Source organism: Chenopodium album, chromosome 11 (assembly GCF_948465745.1).
Source record: "Chenopodium album chromosome 11, dcCheAlbu1.1, whole genome shotgun sequence".
Lineage (NCBI taxonomy): Eukaryota > Viridiplantae > Streptophyta > Magnoliopsida > Caryophyllales > Amaranthaceae > Chenopodium > Chenopodium album.
The window spans coordinates 10,853,460-10,869,986 of NC_137844.1; the positions used below are offsets into that span (position 1 = coordinate 10,853,460).

The window sequence follows — 16,527 nt, forward strand, 5'->3', positions numbered from 1 at the left end:
ATTTTACCATCAAAGACACTAGCCGAATCATCAAGCCAAATGACTACAAGCAAAGATAATATATACAAAGTTTAAAAGGAAACACAATCTTTTCTTTTTTTTTTTTTTTTTTTTTAGAGGAGGGGAAAGAGGTACTAGCTAAAGAATTTGGATTAAGGGAGGAGGAACTAACTAAAGAAGATTAGGAGAGGGAAGGAGAAGAGGAAGGAAGGAGAAACTAACTAAAGAATTTGGATTAAGGGCTTTGGATTTTTGGGTTTTGGATTTTTTTTTTTTTGGGAAGGAGAGGAGGCTCATCAACAAATATCATCATCAAAAACGAAGCACATAAACCAAACCAAGCTCATCAAAATGCAAACATTCAACCATTAACTAACCAATCAAGACAAACGGAGCATAATCAAATTAAGCACAAAACTAGCAACATCAAATCCCAACTCTATGCAAGGCCTAAATACTCCCCCAAGCTAGACATTTAGTCACCGTTTCAATGAAACAAAATAGGTAATGAAGTAACCTCCCCCCAAGCTTGGGATTGGCACCGTCCTCGGTGTCCCAAGAAGTAAAAAGGGGCAATGAAACGGTGACTAGAATGCCTAGACCATCTAATTATGTCGGCGTCCCGGCGAATAGTGATAATTGTAGTTAATATCTACATCACTAGAAGTGGCCGGGGCGTCTACATAAGGAGGTAGATCATAGTTGGGGCAAGTGCGGTAATGGCCAAAGTCCGGCACACCTTGCTCACCCCAACCACCATCATAGCCGGGTGGAAACCCGTAATGCCCCCTTAGGGGGGGATCGAGCACCTCCGAAGATGAACTATCTCCACTAACCTCGGGGACATAGTAATAGCTAGGGTCGCCCCTATAATCACTTCCCCCGGGTTGTGTGTAGTCATAAGGGGGAAAGGAGCGAAGCTCCTCAATTGAACTACGCGGGCCTTGCCAAAAGGGGTAGGTGGGTTGGCCATTGTTCCAACCCGCTACCGGCCCTTCTTGAACGGGACGGTTGGGATAGTTGAGGTAAGGGAGAAAGTCTCCCCTCTCAACTTGATGTTGGTAGCTTCTCTCCGCTACAAAACTTTGGTACTCATTTTGTTCAAGAAGTCTTTGATTGGTTAGATTTAATTGGTTGAAAGCAATTTCCACATCAAAGAGAGAAGAGGAGGAAGAGGAACCATCTACCCTAGATTGGGGAATGGAGGATGTACTCATACGACGGGGTACGGGTACATTCTCGCCACCACCGGCCATACCTCGTGGGAGTTGATCTCTTGGCACTTGCCATGTGTCCCCCACCGAGTTATTAACCGCCGGATTTGGGAGAGTGCAATAATGCACCCCATTGACCTTCCAACTAAAGCGAAGATTTCGGCCCGGAATTTCACTAAGGAACTTCATATCACTAAGTGCCTTAAGATCAAGCATGTTAGAACTTTGGACCGGGGTCATTTGGTCTAGAAAAGACCCAAACCCTAACTTCCTCGCAATAATTGAAATCATTCCCCCGCATCTAATCTCTCCGCTCATCTCTCCACTTTCTCTTATTTCAATACATCTCTTGATGAACAAGTATCCCATGTTCACATTCCCTTCCACATTTCCTTCGAATCTTGAAGCTAGAAAGAGGCATTTGATCTCCTCTTTAGTTAGCTTCCCTAAGTCTTGTTTAGAAAAACAAGCATAGCTCATGATTCGCATGAAGATTCGAAGGACGGGGTGGATAATGTGGCTAGCATGGCTAGACCGGGTTGTGAAATTGGGATACCCCGCAATGGTATTCCACCACACTTGCTCCTCATAACTTGAGAAGTAAGTACCATTGGGGTCATAGACTTGGTTGAGGGTGGGCCATTCAAAAATTTCGTTCAATCTCGTCAAAGTTAAGGTTTTTTCGACATTGAACATTCTAAATTTTATTTCGCATTCCAATGGCTCATCCTCAAGGTTTATGCGCTTCATAGAAACCGATGAGAGGAATTCAAGAGTTAGGGAAGAAAAGGTTTCTTCCGCAAGGTCCAAGAAGTCTAGCCAACCGAAGTTTTCGGCTACTCTTCTAATTCCCTCATCGACCCCTAGAAGTCGAATTGAATGTTGATGATAGAATCGGGTTGGAATAATTTTTCGTTTGGAAAGGTCATCGAAAGGCTTTTTAAATCGTTTATCGATTTTTAAAGTTGGTGGTGGGTTAGGGTTTTCTCGTTGTGAAGGGGATGAGGATGTTTGAGGTTCACTTGTTTTTCTTTTCTTAATCCCTCCAATGAATTTCTTCATTATTTTTTTTCTTTTAGTTCGGAAAAAGGTAATTAGGAATAACACTCAACAACAAACAACTCCACACACACCCTTAACTTCAAACCCCCTTTAAAAATCCAAATGTACCTGTTCCACGACACAACCAACAATATATTCCAACACACAAATTCCCAACAACAATGTACTTCACTAATTTCACACAAATCACATTCACAAGATCACAATGTTTAAGCAATTTTCAATCACAATTTCAACTATTCTAAAAATCATTCACAATTTTCTCCAACAATTCTCCATAAACAACAATAATTGTTCAATTCCAACCAATCATGCAATCAACTACACAATTTATATGAAATAAACAATAATTATGAAAATTTGAAAAAGAAAGTTAAGTAGAGAAGTGGATTATACCAAATAGAGTATGAAAATACTCTAAAATCCTCCAAGGCTACCCAAATTTGCTCCTCCTTCTTCAAGCTTTCACCTTTTTGCTCTTGTTCTTCAATGGAGATTTTGTGGGTTTTCGAATTTTTGACCAAATTTGTGAATTTTTGTGATTTTTAGAAAGAGAATTGGAAGGAGAGTAAGAATTTGTAAATTTTGAGTGAAAAAAATGAAGGATTGATGATGATTTTGATGAGAGAAGGTAGAGAAGATGGGGTTTTTAGAGTGAGAAAGAGGTGGGTAAAGAGGAAAGAGAAGATGAATATGGGTAAATGAGAGGTGGAGAATGAGATAGAGTAAAAAGAGATAAGGAAAAAAAAATCTCTCTTTTTTTTTTTTTTTTTTTTTTTTTTTTTTTTTTTTTTTTTTTTTTTTTTTTAACACGGCAGGGGTGGAGCGCCCGCTCCGGTAGAGTGGAGCGCCCGCTCCTGCCTTTGGAGGAACTTACTGCCTGCTTTTCGTCAGTAGGAGCGGGCGTGCAGGGTGTTAGGAGCGCCCGCTCCCACATTTTCTAAAGTTTCTGCCCAGTTTTTGATATAGAGGAGCGGGCGTGCACTCCTTCAGGAGCGCCCGCTCCTCAATTTGCTGGAGTTCCTGCCTGTTTGCTGCTAGTAGGAGCGGGCGTGCACTCGGGTAGGAGCGCCCGCTCCTATCTGGAGTTTCCGAATCTGCCTCTTTTTCTTTTCTCCAAGCAAATTACCTATATCAAAACAAAACACTAAACAAAGCATTCAAAATGTTAAGTGTTAGTTTAAGCTCTTTCATCTCCCTCTCTCGTTTTTTTTTTTTTTATTTTTTTTTTTATTTTTTTTTTATAGTAAAAGCAAAAATACTCGGGTTGCCTCCCGGGAGCGCTTCTTTAACGTCACTAGCTTGACGCAAATTCGAAAAGTATCCTCAAGGTGGGATAAAGTTCGAAACCAAATTGTCACCATTGTTTTCATTGTTACAACTTGCCATCTTGGGCAAAACCAAATTGTTTTCTTGACTAACACCTACAACAAATTCATTTTTATCATCTCTCTTTGAATCCTTCTTCCTTTTTCTCTTTGACTTTCCCTTCCTCTTCTTCTTGGAAGCCTTGATGTCACCCTCTTCATCCTTGTGAGCGTCGGGCTCACCATCTTCAAGCATAGTCTTGAGGCAAGCAAGCATGGAAATCACCTCATCAAACCTATCCAAACCTTGCTTTGACTCATGGACATTGAAAAGAGGGTTAGTAGCACAAAGCATTCTCAACATATGCAAATCATTATCATTAATAGCATCTAAGGTCATGCAATCTTTCATGGGGGAAGGACATCCTCTCTTAGGGTCAATGGTAAGACAAAATTCATCATCACCCACATTTAATGTGAGTTTTCCTTCCCTAACATCAATGATTGCACCACCCGTTGCTAAGAAAGGCCGACCTAGGATAATAGGGGTGAGGGCATCTTCCGTCATTCCTAGCACAATAAAATCAACGGGAATGGTGAAATTACCTACCTTGAGAGGGACATCCTCAACCTTACCCTTAGGGAATTTGGTGGATCCATCGGCAAGTTGAAGAGTGACATTAGTGGGTACCAAACCACCTATACCAAGCTTCTCATAAACCGAAAAAGGCATCAAACTCACACTAGCTCCTAGATCACATAGGGCATTCTCAAAGGAAATGTTCTTAATTGAGCAAGGAATAGAGAAACTTCCGGGGTCTTTTAGTTTAGTGGGAGAGTGGTTTTTGATAATTGCACTACAATTTTCGGTTAAGCTCACCGTGGTGGACTCACTCATGACAACCATCTCATCCTCACTTGACTTAGACACCTCACATTGTTTTTCTTCTCTAGCCTCCTCATTTTCACTCTCTTTTTGCAAGCTCATGGGTGGAGTTTCATCTATGCTAGTCCCACATCTAGTCATGATTGCCTTACAATGTTCTTCTTGACTAGGTGAAGAGATGCTAGGATTGTTGCTTTTAAGTGCATTAACTAGTTGAGTTAATTGAGTTTCTAGCATCTTATTGTGAACTTGCACTTGCTTGATGGACTCCTCTAAGTCATTGGTTTTCTTGGTTTGAGCATTAACAAATTTTTCCATTGTTGCTTCTAGACTTGACTTAGGAGGGGGAGCTTGAAGTTGGAGAGGAGGTTGAGGGATAGGAGCAAGGGTAGGTCTATTTCCTCCATTAAAACCGGGTGGGTTATGATTAGACGAATATTGACCTCTTTGGTGATACCTATTGTCATTTTGTTGATTAACTTGGTTGTTTGACACATAGTTACCATTACCTTGGTTCCTATAGTTTCCTTGATTATTTTGAACATTTCTTTGGCCACTATATTGACCTTGACCATTTCCTTGGGTTTGGCCCCCTTTCCAACCAAAGTTTGGGTGATGTTTCCATCCCTCATTATAGGTGTTGGAATAAGGGTCATACCTAGGATTGGTTTGACCATTGTTGATTGCATTTACTTGTTCCATGGAAGGGGAAGGGGAACATGCATCATTTAGCAAATAGCATTCCGAAGTCACATGATCATCACTTCCACAAGCATCACAAGACATCATTTGTATTGACATGTTTTCATTCAATGAACTAGACGCATGTGAATTATGACGTGGGGAAGGGGATAGAGAAGAGGATTGCAATTGATCAAACTTAGAAGATAAAGCATCTAATTTTGAATTAATCATGTTTATAGCATTTACCTCATACTTTCCTCCTTTCTTGGAAGTGCTTCTCTCATCGGGGCTCCAATCGGTGTAGTTTTGAACTACATCCTCAATGATCTTTAGTGCCTCCGTGGGTGGCTTGTTCATGATAGGTCCTCCCGATGCTCCATCCAAGAGTATGCGGTCCGATCTCAAGAGTCCTCTATAAAACCCATGGAGCAAGAGCCAATCTTCCATGCCATGGTGGGGGCATTGTTGTTGGTAGCTCTTGAATCTCTCCCAAGCATCATAGAGGGATTCGTCGGGCTCTTGTTGAAAGTTCGAAATCTTGGACCTTAACTCCGCCGTTTTCCCAAGAGGAATGAACCTCCCAAGGAATGCCGAAGTCACCTCATTCCAAGTATTCAATGAGTTTGGAGGCAATCTATCAAGCCAATCACTTGCCTTGCCCGTTAAAGAGAATTTGAACATGCTTAAGAGAATGTACTCCGGAGTCACCCCATTTGCCTTCACGGTGCTACAATACCGTGTGAATTGCTTGAGATGTGCAATGGGATCTTCATGCTTTGCCCCGGAGAATTGATGACCCTCAATCAAGGTGATAAGGGCGGGCCTTATCTCAAAGTTGTTTTCTTCAATAGCGGGAGTAGCAATCCCACTTGCTTCTTGATATGGAGGAGGAACACCAAACTCTCTTAAAGTCTTGTTCGGAGCGGCCATTTCAAATTGGTGAAGAGGTGGAGAAGTTGGAGAATTTGTCCTTGGTGACTCTAATGGAATGGTGTCTCCACTAGACTCACTAGAACTGGAATGATCGGACTCAACTACCACTTGTGCCTCACTTAATGTGGCACCCCTAGCTATCGCCCTCTTTTCTTCGATTTGCCCTTACTACTTTTTCAAGCTCAAGATTCAACGGCACAAGAGGAAGTGTCCTATTGCTGCGTTTGGGCATAAACAAAGAAGACTAGAAGGGAGATTAGTAGGTTAGTCAAAGAAAACAGAGAAAAATAAAGCTATACAAATGAACTAGTCTCACATATCTCATAAGTAACTCAATGCTTAACGCCAGTCCCCGACAACGGCGCCATTTTGGTAGAGGGAAATAATCGGTCGTTGGACGATCACCCTAAAACCAAACAATATTTCTACCTAAACCAACCTAAGACAAGTCTAGGGTAAGTAGAGGATCGTATCCACAGGGAATGGGTAAGTACACCGAGAGTATGAAACGGTTGCAATCTAGTTCGGTCACAAATTGGGGGTTTTGATTAGATAACTACTATGGAGACAAACACTAGGGGGGAATAGGGATCGACTCCAACCAAACCAACGGATCAAATCAATAGGCAAGCACGAACACAAATTGGGTGATAGAGGGGGCACTCAATGTTACCTTCTTTCGAAGCCACAACACTAAGCATTCCTAAGCCAAACTCAACTAACAAGATAGGCCAACCAAGTCTTAACAATGAGAAGTAGACTACTAACTCGGGTTTGTCTTTCGATCGGTCCAAGAAAGCATTAAAGCACAAGCAATTGAGATTTCTCACCTAATTGTTGCAACTAAGACTACTACATCATTCAAACAAGGAACCATAATCAAGAGGAGATTAGCATAACCATAATAAGAAAAGGCTCACAACTAGACTTCATCTCTCAATGCAAGCATAGAAGTGAATACATGAGCAATAAGTGGCCATCCAATTACACATGCAATTAACCATCTCTTTAACAATCAATCATCAATCCAAAATGAACATGCAAGCACAAACATCAATCAACCCATGGCTTGGTTGGGTCTTCACCCAACCCCTAGCTAATTAACTACTCACTAAACATGGTGAGGGACATCAAAACAACAAGTTCTAATCCAAGCATTAAGTTAATAAGTTAAGAGGAGTAGTAGGAATAAGGTAGATTGGACATGCAACAACAATTAAGCAAGATCAAGAGAGAAATTAACAATTAAAAGTAAATAAAAACTGAAATTAAAGAGTAAGAGATAGAGGAAAGAGATTACTTAAAATGCTTCAAAGTTGAGAAATTGTTGAATTCAAGAGAACAATCTTCAATTAATCTACTACAATGATTGAGTTTGAGAAGATCTAAGCTAATTAATGAGGGTTGAGAAGAACTAAGAGCCTAAGAAAACTAAAGGGGAAGAAGATGATCTTCTCCAAGGAAGAAGATGCAGAAAACTGAAGCCAAGGGTCGTATTTATACACCCCGAAATAACATTGTAAAATCCGCCCAAAAAGTCGGGTCTGCATGTAGGAGCGCCCTCTCCTGGATAGAGGAGCGCCCGCTCCTCAGGCTGGAGCGCCCTCTCCTGGATCTTGCGCGCCCTCTCCTCCTGCAGCAATTTGAGGCAGTTTGTAGGAAAACAGGGAGGAGCGCCCGCTCCTATATAGGTGCACGCCCGCTCCTAAAAGTGCAGGGGAGGCAGAATGTGGCAGTTCAGGCAGGAGCGCCCGCTCCTAACAGGCTGCACGCCCTCTCCTCTTGTGCTTTGCTTCCAATATAGTTCTTCATGTTCATGCTATGTGACCAATTTCTCCTTGCATCTACAAACACGAACACACACATAAAAAGGAACGGGGAAGCCAAAAGTTGTAATCATACACAAAAAGGAGTCGGAAAGGGGGATAAAGAGGGGAAAATGACAACAAAATTGTGCTAAAAATACCATGATAAGTGGACAAATAAAACACTTATCACACTCCCACCCTATATTCCCCAAATTCCCATTCCCATTTGCCAAACGCCCCGTATGGGTTGTTCATTTTAAGTATTATATCGTCTAATCTTATATAATTATATACGAACTGATTATGACCCAAACCGATTAGCACCCGATTTATTTTGATCTGAACCCCACTTTAAACTGAGTTCAACCCAAACCAATTATGACCCGAACCGATTACAACCGACCCGATTAGCACCCGATCTATTTTGACCCAAAATCCGTTTTATTGGCAAAACCCGTTTTCAAACCGACCGAGTTCAACCCGACCCAATTATGACCCGAACCGATTACAACCCGACCCGATTACCACCCAAACCGTTTTGACCCAAAACCCGCTTTAAACTGGCAAAACCCGTTTTAAAACCGATCGAGTTCAACCTGAACCGATTTTGGCCCGAACCGATTATAACCCGACCCGATTAGGACCGAATCGAATAGAAACCGTAATAAAAATAACCAAAACCGAACCGACCCGACAATTTGTAAAACCGACCCGACAATTTGTAAAACCGACCTGAACCGCTTATAATTTCAACCCGTTATAAACCGAAAACCGAAGTGTTGGGGGATTGTCCCATTTAAATTACTGTGAGTCTTATGAAATTTTTAACCTGTAATTGGCTAATTGCTTAACTTTGGCTTCGACAGTTTCAATTGCTGAGGCAAGATTTGGCTCATTTTGGATTTCTGTTTATAATATGTGTATCTGATGATCTTATCTTCTTGTCGCTTGAGATGGCATGGAATTCACTGAAATAGGCTAAAAAATGAAGTTTAGTTACTTTATGGTATTCTTCTCAGGTTCAAATTTTTATCAAAAAAGTTTGATAGTATCATTTCCCCCCTGAATTTTGAATCGAGTAGTCTGACCGGGTATAGTTGTGGATTGGGTAAAATTTGAGTTTCTCTATTTTGAAATTTAAATCTTGTAAATTTGTTAATTTAGATATTGAACAAGAGAGTGGTTGAGGCTCCAAACGTACGGCTGAAGCTCTATTGTTTCCCCAAATTTTCTGCATTTGATTGAAAAATATAATTTTGCTTGCTTCAGCAGTTCAGCTATTGCCTCTACTTGATCCCTTTAGCAAGTATTATTATTCTTGTATATGGTTCCGCTTTTTATTTTGGTAAGCTAATATAATATATCTATCGTAATTGTTAACTACTGTGTTTAGCAAAGTAGCAAAAGTGTTGAGCTTCATATATTTAAATAAGTGTTGAGCTTCATCAAGAATTATTACCCGCTTAATTGAATTTCAAGTGGATAAGAATCTCCAACCCTTTGATGGCAGGAAATTCAACTTGACGAAAGTTGGGCTAGAAGAGCAGGTGCTCTACCATACTCAAGTAAGTGAAGCTTACCTCTTTAACTTTAGTATTTTCAAGCAAGAAATTCTTTCAGTTTTCTCAATTTAATTCTTATGGTTTGTGATACTGATATATCATCATGGGTAACAATAGCTTAGCTTAATGAGGGCCCGTCATTTGAAGAAAAGGTATGCTGAATTCCAAATAGATAAGGTTCTCCAACCCTTGATGACAGCAAATTCAACTTCACCAAAGTTGGCTAGAAATAGGTGCTCTTCCAATTATAATACTACTATATCAATAAGCTAATTTAAAATGAACTACAATTCATCTCAACAAAAATGTAGAATTTCACACAAACTGACTATAAATTTCCATAATGATATTGCTCACTTGGCCTGGGCCTCAAAATTAGATTATTCTTATTACTTTAGATTTATGAATTTCAATACTTGGATTGGACCTAACTCATTCTTCACTAATGTTATAAATTCATTTAATAATAAAGTCATCATTACAAAAAAAAACAATTGTACAAATATATACAATTATTGTTTTTACAAACATAATACAAGCCTAATTTTAATTTATATCACAACAAATTCCTATGTTTCAAATTAGTATCACTAAATGGTGCAAATTGCGATATAGTTTACGCAGCCATATTACTTCTCGGTAAATGATGCGCCAGGGAACGGGACTAAATGATGCAAATTGCAATATAGTTTATGCAGCCACAGTATCACTAAATGATGCATGTGGGGAACGGGACTAGTTATTAATAAATGTGAGTAATAAATGATAAAACTAGGCCATTACTTTAGGGATAGAGAGAGTAATATTTAATAATAATTAAATTTAATAATAATTATTAATTATTATTATTAATAATTAATATTAATAATACGGAGTAATAATAATAAATATAGTAATTATTTTAATAATATCTAATAATAATATTTAATAAAAAATTATTAATAATTAATAATAATAATAATTGTTCATATGGTTAAATATAATAATACTAATAATAATATATTAATCCATAGTTAAATATTTCAGTTCAGTTTAGTTCTATTCTATTCAGTTCAGTCTTGCTCCAATCAATTCAGTTTAGTTTAGTTCAGTTTAGCTTACGAGAACAAGCCCTTAATCCTTTATGTTTTTTGTACTAAACATAAGCTTTTTCCTCTTAATTTTTACGTTCTAAAATTCTTATTACTTAGGGCTTGTTCTCGTGAACTGAATTGAGCTGAACAGAACTGAAGTGAAATGAAAATAAGCTTATGAGAACAAGCCCATAGTCTTTGCTTAGCTTGTTATATGCCACAAATTTGGTTGTACTTTTGGAGTAGAGATTGACTATATACGGAATACTTTGTGTCATTAATCGTTTTTTCTTTATACATTAAATTTCCTAAACATTTGTACTATTAGAGCAACAGACCTTCAATTTAAGACCATCTCCAATGGTGAGACTCAATTCTGAGTATTAAAATACAAGTTGAGTTGTTTTTCACTCCCAATGATAATACTCAACCCACTTCTCAATTTAGCAACTCATATGATTTATAACTTTCCAATGGTAAGACTCGCATTTAAGTATACTTATGTCTCTTTCCATTGGACCCATCATATGCAATTATTTTGTTTCCATCTTTTTTATTTGAGGGATTGTTGGCTTGTATTTAAAAACAAGTTAAATAAATATAAAATTGTTATAATATTAATTAAGACCCACATTTTTTGTCAATTGAGACTCAAGTTGAATATCTAAACTTAGCAACTTTCTTTTAGAGTTGCTAAGTTTAGATACCAACTTATTGGTATTCTTTGCAAACACAACTCTCTCTCTCCTAAAAAATACTACTAGAGTCTCACCATTAGAGATGGTCTTATACGCATTAGTAGTACATGTTAAAAGTAAGGTAGTCTCTAAATTTGAGGCTTTTTTGAACAAATTGATTTTCTCCTGCCCTTTTTCCCCTTTTCTCAAAAGAGAACTAAATGAAAGGTCATGTTGAAAGTTGTATACGTTTATTTACTTCAAAGTGCACAAACTATATTTGTACTCGAAGATACAGAGGTACGATTGTCGCTTCAAAGCGCACAATGTATGTAATTGTAAGAATGGCTAGGTGCTTAAAAAATGGAGGGAACACTCTCTTCTTAAACAACAGGGTTCATAAGTTACGACTTAGGGGCACCAAGAAAGACTCAGCATAAATTTTCAGTATAGTTGCCTCTTTTCCCAGACTTGGAATGAGACACTACTGTATGAGATTGTAATGCTGAAATTTTTTTATATCTACAAACATCTAACGTCCCATACATACAGCGTGATCAATTGCACACACAACACAGTAAATACGAGAGCTTAAGTTGATGCATCACAAAATCAGCCTTGCATTTTCAAGAATTAGAGGCTTTTTACATAAGACTCAAAATTGAAGTACAGAATCTAACACCCTTTTTGCATCACTCTGGAAGCAATTTTCTACCAATTTGAACAGTTGAGCTTGTAGTGCCAAAACGCCCTGTGCCACCAGGGATAATACGCGATGGTGAAAATATCTGGCCCAAAGACAGATTGTATGACTCAGTACCCAAGCGGCTTTGCAACCAACCTTTGCCTCCAGAGAAACCATCTGCCATGATCCAACTGTTTTTAAATCCCAAACCTGTCAAAGTCCTTGCAACTATTTTTGCAGAGTCTGAGTACCTGTTTTCCATAATAATATTAAACATCCATTTCAGCCAGTTACTGACAAAGTAGACAAGAAGCTACAATTAAGCAATGATCTGTAAGGCTTACGAGTCCATTATAACGATGTTGGTGCTCTTTGATAGACGCTTGAGATATGATATCTTCAAAGCAACTATCTCGGCTTCTACCTTCTTTGAGTTTCTCACAAGACTTCTCAACTTGCTTGGTAATTCTTCAAGCCTATATAAAGTCAGTAGGACATGTCAGAATAAGACAATTTCCCAGCACATTACAACTTATATTAACTCAACATCACTTCTTCAGCATAATTGGACATGGGAATAAAATTACAGCATTTTGCTGTCATATTAAGGCAGAAGCATAACATGATAAGGCAAATAATTTTTCCTTGGTCCAAAAATGATTTGGGGTCGGCTAACATGAATTGTCATAAGGAACCATCCGAAAAGGAAAAAAAAACATAGCAAACTAGCATTACAATGGCGGATGGCCCTATTTCATACAAACAAATTGATCACCTCAGTATCAGAAGTGAAATTTAGGTGACGAAGAAAAGTGGTACTTACGGAATTGCAATTATCCGACTTTTAGCACTTGGAGGAAGCTGGGGAATGCCAGCCTTGTTCTTGTCCTTCTCTGATCTTATATCAATCAAGTAATAGTTCTGAGAGCACATCATGTCCAAGGTTTGAGCAGGAGTAAGCCCACCTGAATTGTGACAGTGTATTGATCAGCAATTCAGCAATGAGAAACTCATGTTGGTTTCAAATAGATAGAAACGACAATAAAAAGGCTATGAAAATTGGCAGTCTAGAGCACAAAAAAGGAAGAAAATGAAAACGAGGATACACGATCATGTAAAAAGTTTGAAAGATAAAATGTATACAGTTCAGCTGGAACAGATGATATCATACAGGCGTGCATAAACAGAAACCTTAAAAAATAGGCTTATGTCCTTACAAACTTGTAAGACAAATAGACAATGCGTTTTCAGACATGACTACATCTCCCGATTTTGCTAACACAATGAAGCAGAAATATTTTCCTTTTGCTCTTAATTCTTGATTCTTCATATAGAATTCATGAGTTCAAGCAAAAATTTCTGGCACTTTCCCAAAGTAGCAGCATAGTACTAGTACAATTTAAGTATGCTAAGAGATCTTGTTTAGAAACATTGTTTACCTTTGTATCCACGAAAGTTATATGAGACAATAGACCAGACTCGAGGAAGGAGGAGGTAGGCAAGAAACAACGCAGCACCACCTTCTACTAATAGAGCAGGGTCTGAGTTTGAGATGGTCTCAACTGTCGACGATGCAATGGGCTTTGCATCTTCTATCACTCTTGTTGTCTGTTCCGCAGCAATTGTTACAGTCTGTCATTACAAAAAGCAATATGTTATTTTGGATCAATTGTTACTCCGAAATTGGTATGGATACTTCATACTTCACAAGTTCATATTACATGAAATTGGACATGTAACAGTGTTTGTTCATAAAACCACACTCATCATACTTTACATTCACTTGACAAAACAATTACTTTAATAAACTAAATCTCCATGTTGCAATCATGTTATCTATGCTTAAGAAGATATTGTAGGTCTACAAAGTGGTATTATCATCCAAACAATTCAAATCAACAAAACAGAAGAATATTAGAAACCTTAGCAGCAGAAGACATGGTTTCAGAACTGATGCCAGAGCTCTGCATTGCTTCCTGAGCTTTCTTCGACGCCTCAGAAATCAATGGAGAAGCAGCTTTCAATGCCTCTTGTCCAGCCTGCTGCACAACCGGCGCGGCTGCATCAATGCCAGGCTTCAAAGCGTCAGCCACAACCTGGAAAACTTTTTGTGCAGAGTCCAGAACATTCGAACCCACTTCCTGAACTTGATCAATTGTTTGCTCCACCTAAAAAATTATTCACCAAAATACACAAATTCTTTTGAGATTTCCAAAATTAGCAACTGGGTATCACTCACATTCAAATTTCAGCAATTAGGTCAATCAAATTACACATTATACCATGTGGGTTTTAATCAAATTCCAGCAAAACACAATTTTATCTTCAAATTAAGCAAATTAACAAATGGGTATCAATCAAATTGAACAATTCTAAAATGGGTTTTAATCAAATTCAAAAATCAGCAAATGGGTCAATCAAATTTCCACATTTATCAATCAAATACCACTATTAATTCCACTAAAATCCCTAAAAATAAAGAGTAAAATTGGGTAAAGATTCATACTTGAGTAAGAGAGGTGACTAATTGTTCTTTGGGGAGGGCAACAGCTTTAGCTTCAAAGGGAGTAGTAAAAAGAGTCAAAAGAGACAGAGAAGTTGAGGTAGGAAAGATGAGATTTTGAGCATGTTTTAGTTGAATTTTTGAATTTTGTTTAGAAATTAGGGTTTTTTGGGAAGAAGAAGATGGAGCAATTGTAGGTTTAGTTGAAGCTGAAGCTCTAATGGCCATCATCTCCATTGCCAACTCTCAACTCTCACAGTGAAGAAGAGAGAGAAAAGGGTTGGAACTGTCTTCAAAAAAAAAAGAGAGGGGTTGGAACTTGGAAGTGTAAAATGTTGGTGATTTGAGAATTTTTGTGAATCATATTTCACTGATGAAATTTGAATGGCTCCAAATTTAAAAAGTAGTTTAGGCATTGGTTGATATGCTGCCACGTGGCAGGGAGGATTTTATGGTTAGATATAATAATTTTTTTTTTTTTTTTTTTTTTTTTCCGTTTTTGAGAGGGTTTGGAAGTTGGAATTTTGTGTCCAGTGGTTTCTAGTTTTGTTAAGGGAACCCAACTTGGGTGTTGTATTCAATCATACTACAAGACTACAAGAGTTCTATTTTGTCTAAACTCTAAACCATGTCATTTGCATTGTGGCCGTTGAAATTTTGTATCCCCTAATATTAGGAGCATATACTAGTACATATAATTATACCTGCCCTTTCTCTCTGATTCACCTTCTCCCTGCTAGACTGGATTTCTGAAATGACTCGACCGGCCGGGCTTAGAAGGAGTTTTCAGGTCAGAATGTGTATGATTGTCTTACCACTCATGCAGCTTGTGAAATACAAAGAGCAGTGGCGTATCCAGGAATTCCGAACTGTGGGTTCGGAATTTAAAAAAAAAAAACGATGATCATATATTAACTAAATATTCAATACATAAGTTCAATTTTTATTTTTTATTTTTAATTACAAATGGATGGATTTCACAATTATAAATAAAAAAAAAAAACATTTTTCGAGTTTTCATACTTTGAAAGCGTGTTAATACATTACTACTTCTATAAATCTATAATTCTATTGCAAAGAATCAATATGACACATTTAAAAAAAAAAAAAAAATAATCCCAAGTCCCCAATAAACACAAATTTAACAATGTAAACTTCTTCTAATTATCAATTAAAAGACCAAGTAAAAATCTAAAATTCTAAGTTTCTACAATTCAATTTGTCAACAATTCAAGTATTCAACAATATATCAAAACCAGTTAAACAAATCAGTATGTAATTAAACTAATTATCACTAATTTTAATAAAATTAACCATAAATAAAGATTTAAGAATTAAGAGGAGTAGAGGAATAAGAGGTCTCACAAACTCACGAAGAACGGAAGAACACGAAAAAAAAATAACAAAAAAAAATAAAAACATAAAATGAGATTAACCATTAAATAAAGATTTAAGAATTAAGAGGAGTAGAGGAATAAGAGGTCTCACAAACTCACGAAGAACGGAAGAACACGAAAAAAAATAACAAAAAAAAAATAAAAACATAAAATGAGATTAACCATTAAATAAAGATTTAAGAATTAAGAAGAGTAGAGGAATAAGAGGTCTCACAAACTCACGAAGAACGGAAGAACTCGAAAAAAAATAACAAAAAAAAATAAAAACATAAAATGAGATTAACCATAAAATAAAGATTTAAGAGTAGAGGAATAAACAGTCTCACAAACTCACGAAGAAAGGAAGAACTCAGCTCGAAAAAGAATAACAAAAAAAAAAAAAAAAACATAAAATGAGGGCAACCATTAAATAAAGATTTAAGAATTAAGAGGAGTAGAGGAATAAGAGGTCTCACAAACTCACGAAGAACGGAAGAACACGAAAAAAAATAACAAAAAAAAATAAAAACATAAAATGAGATTAACCATTAAATAAAGAATTAAGAATTAAGAAGAGTAGAGGAATAAGAGGTCTCACAAACTCACGAAGAACGGAAGAACTCGAAAAAAAATAACAAAAAAAAATAAAAACATAAAATGAGATTAACCATAAAATAAAGATTTAAGAGTAGAGGAATAAACAGTCTCACAAACTCACGAAGAAAGGAAGAACTCAGCTCGAAAAAGAATAACAAAA

At 37.3% G+C, this 16,527-nt stretch overlaps 2 protein-coding genes and 1 non-coding gene across 3 annotated transcripts; 1 reads left to right on the plus strand and 2 right to left on the minus strand.

The window, feature by feature from the left end:
• Window positions 1–3,602: 3,602 nt before the first annotated feature.
• LOC145566276 (uncharacterized) lies at window positions 3,603–6,083 on the minus strand. The gene has a single exon (XM_081625742.1). It carries the CDS (start codon window positions 6,081–6,083, stop codon window positions 3,603–3,605), a length of 2,481 nt encoding a protein of 826 aa, XP_081481868.1.
• Window positions 5,599–5,705, plus strand: LOC145569529 (small nucleolar RNA R71). Its single transcript, XR_014096126.1, has one exon. It is a non-coding gene; the product is annotated as a small nucleolar RNA R71 (small nucleolar RNA).
• A 5,615-nt stretch (window positions 6,084–11,698) lies between the features above and the next one.
• Window positions 11,699–14,726, minus strand: LOC145567380 (calcium sensing receptor, chloroplastic-like). The gene is made up of 6 exons (XM_081626643.1): window positions 14,398–14,726; window positions 13,814–14,059; window positions 13,331–13,523; window positions 12,715–12,856; window positions 12,236–12,367; window positions 11,699–12,142 (listed from the first exon to the last, which is right to left on the minus strand). The coding sequence occupies exons 1-6, from the start codon at window positions 14,629–14,631 to the stop codon at window positions 11,899–11,901; spliced, it is 1,191 nt and encodes a 396-aa protein (XP_081482769.1). The 5' UTR covers window positions 14,632–14,726; the 3' UTR covers window positions 11,699–11,898.
• Window positions 14,727–16,527: the final 1,801 nt, after the last annotated feature.

What these genes read in the sequence shown, in the direction of transcription:
- LOC145566276 (XM_081625742.1), bottom strand. Translation starts at nt 6,083, where the DNA reads ATGGCCGCTCCGAACAAGACTTTAAGAGAGTTTGGTGTTCCTCCTCCA.
- LOC145567380 (XM_081626643.1), bottom strand. Translation starts at nt 14,631, where the DNA reads ATGGAGATGATGGCCATTAGAGCTTCAGCTTCAACTAAACCTACAATT. An exon ending in CCATGTCTTCTGCTGCTAAG is followed by an intron (nt 13,524 to 13,813) that starts GTTTCTAATATT and finishes TTGTAATGACAG; the next exon opens with ACTGTAACAATTGCTGCGGA. An exon ending in AGTCGGATAATTGCAATTCC is followed by an intron (nt 12,368 to 12,714) that starts GTAAGTACCACT and finishes GACTTTATATAG; the next exon opens with GCTTGAAGAATTACCAAGCA.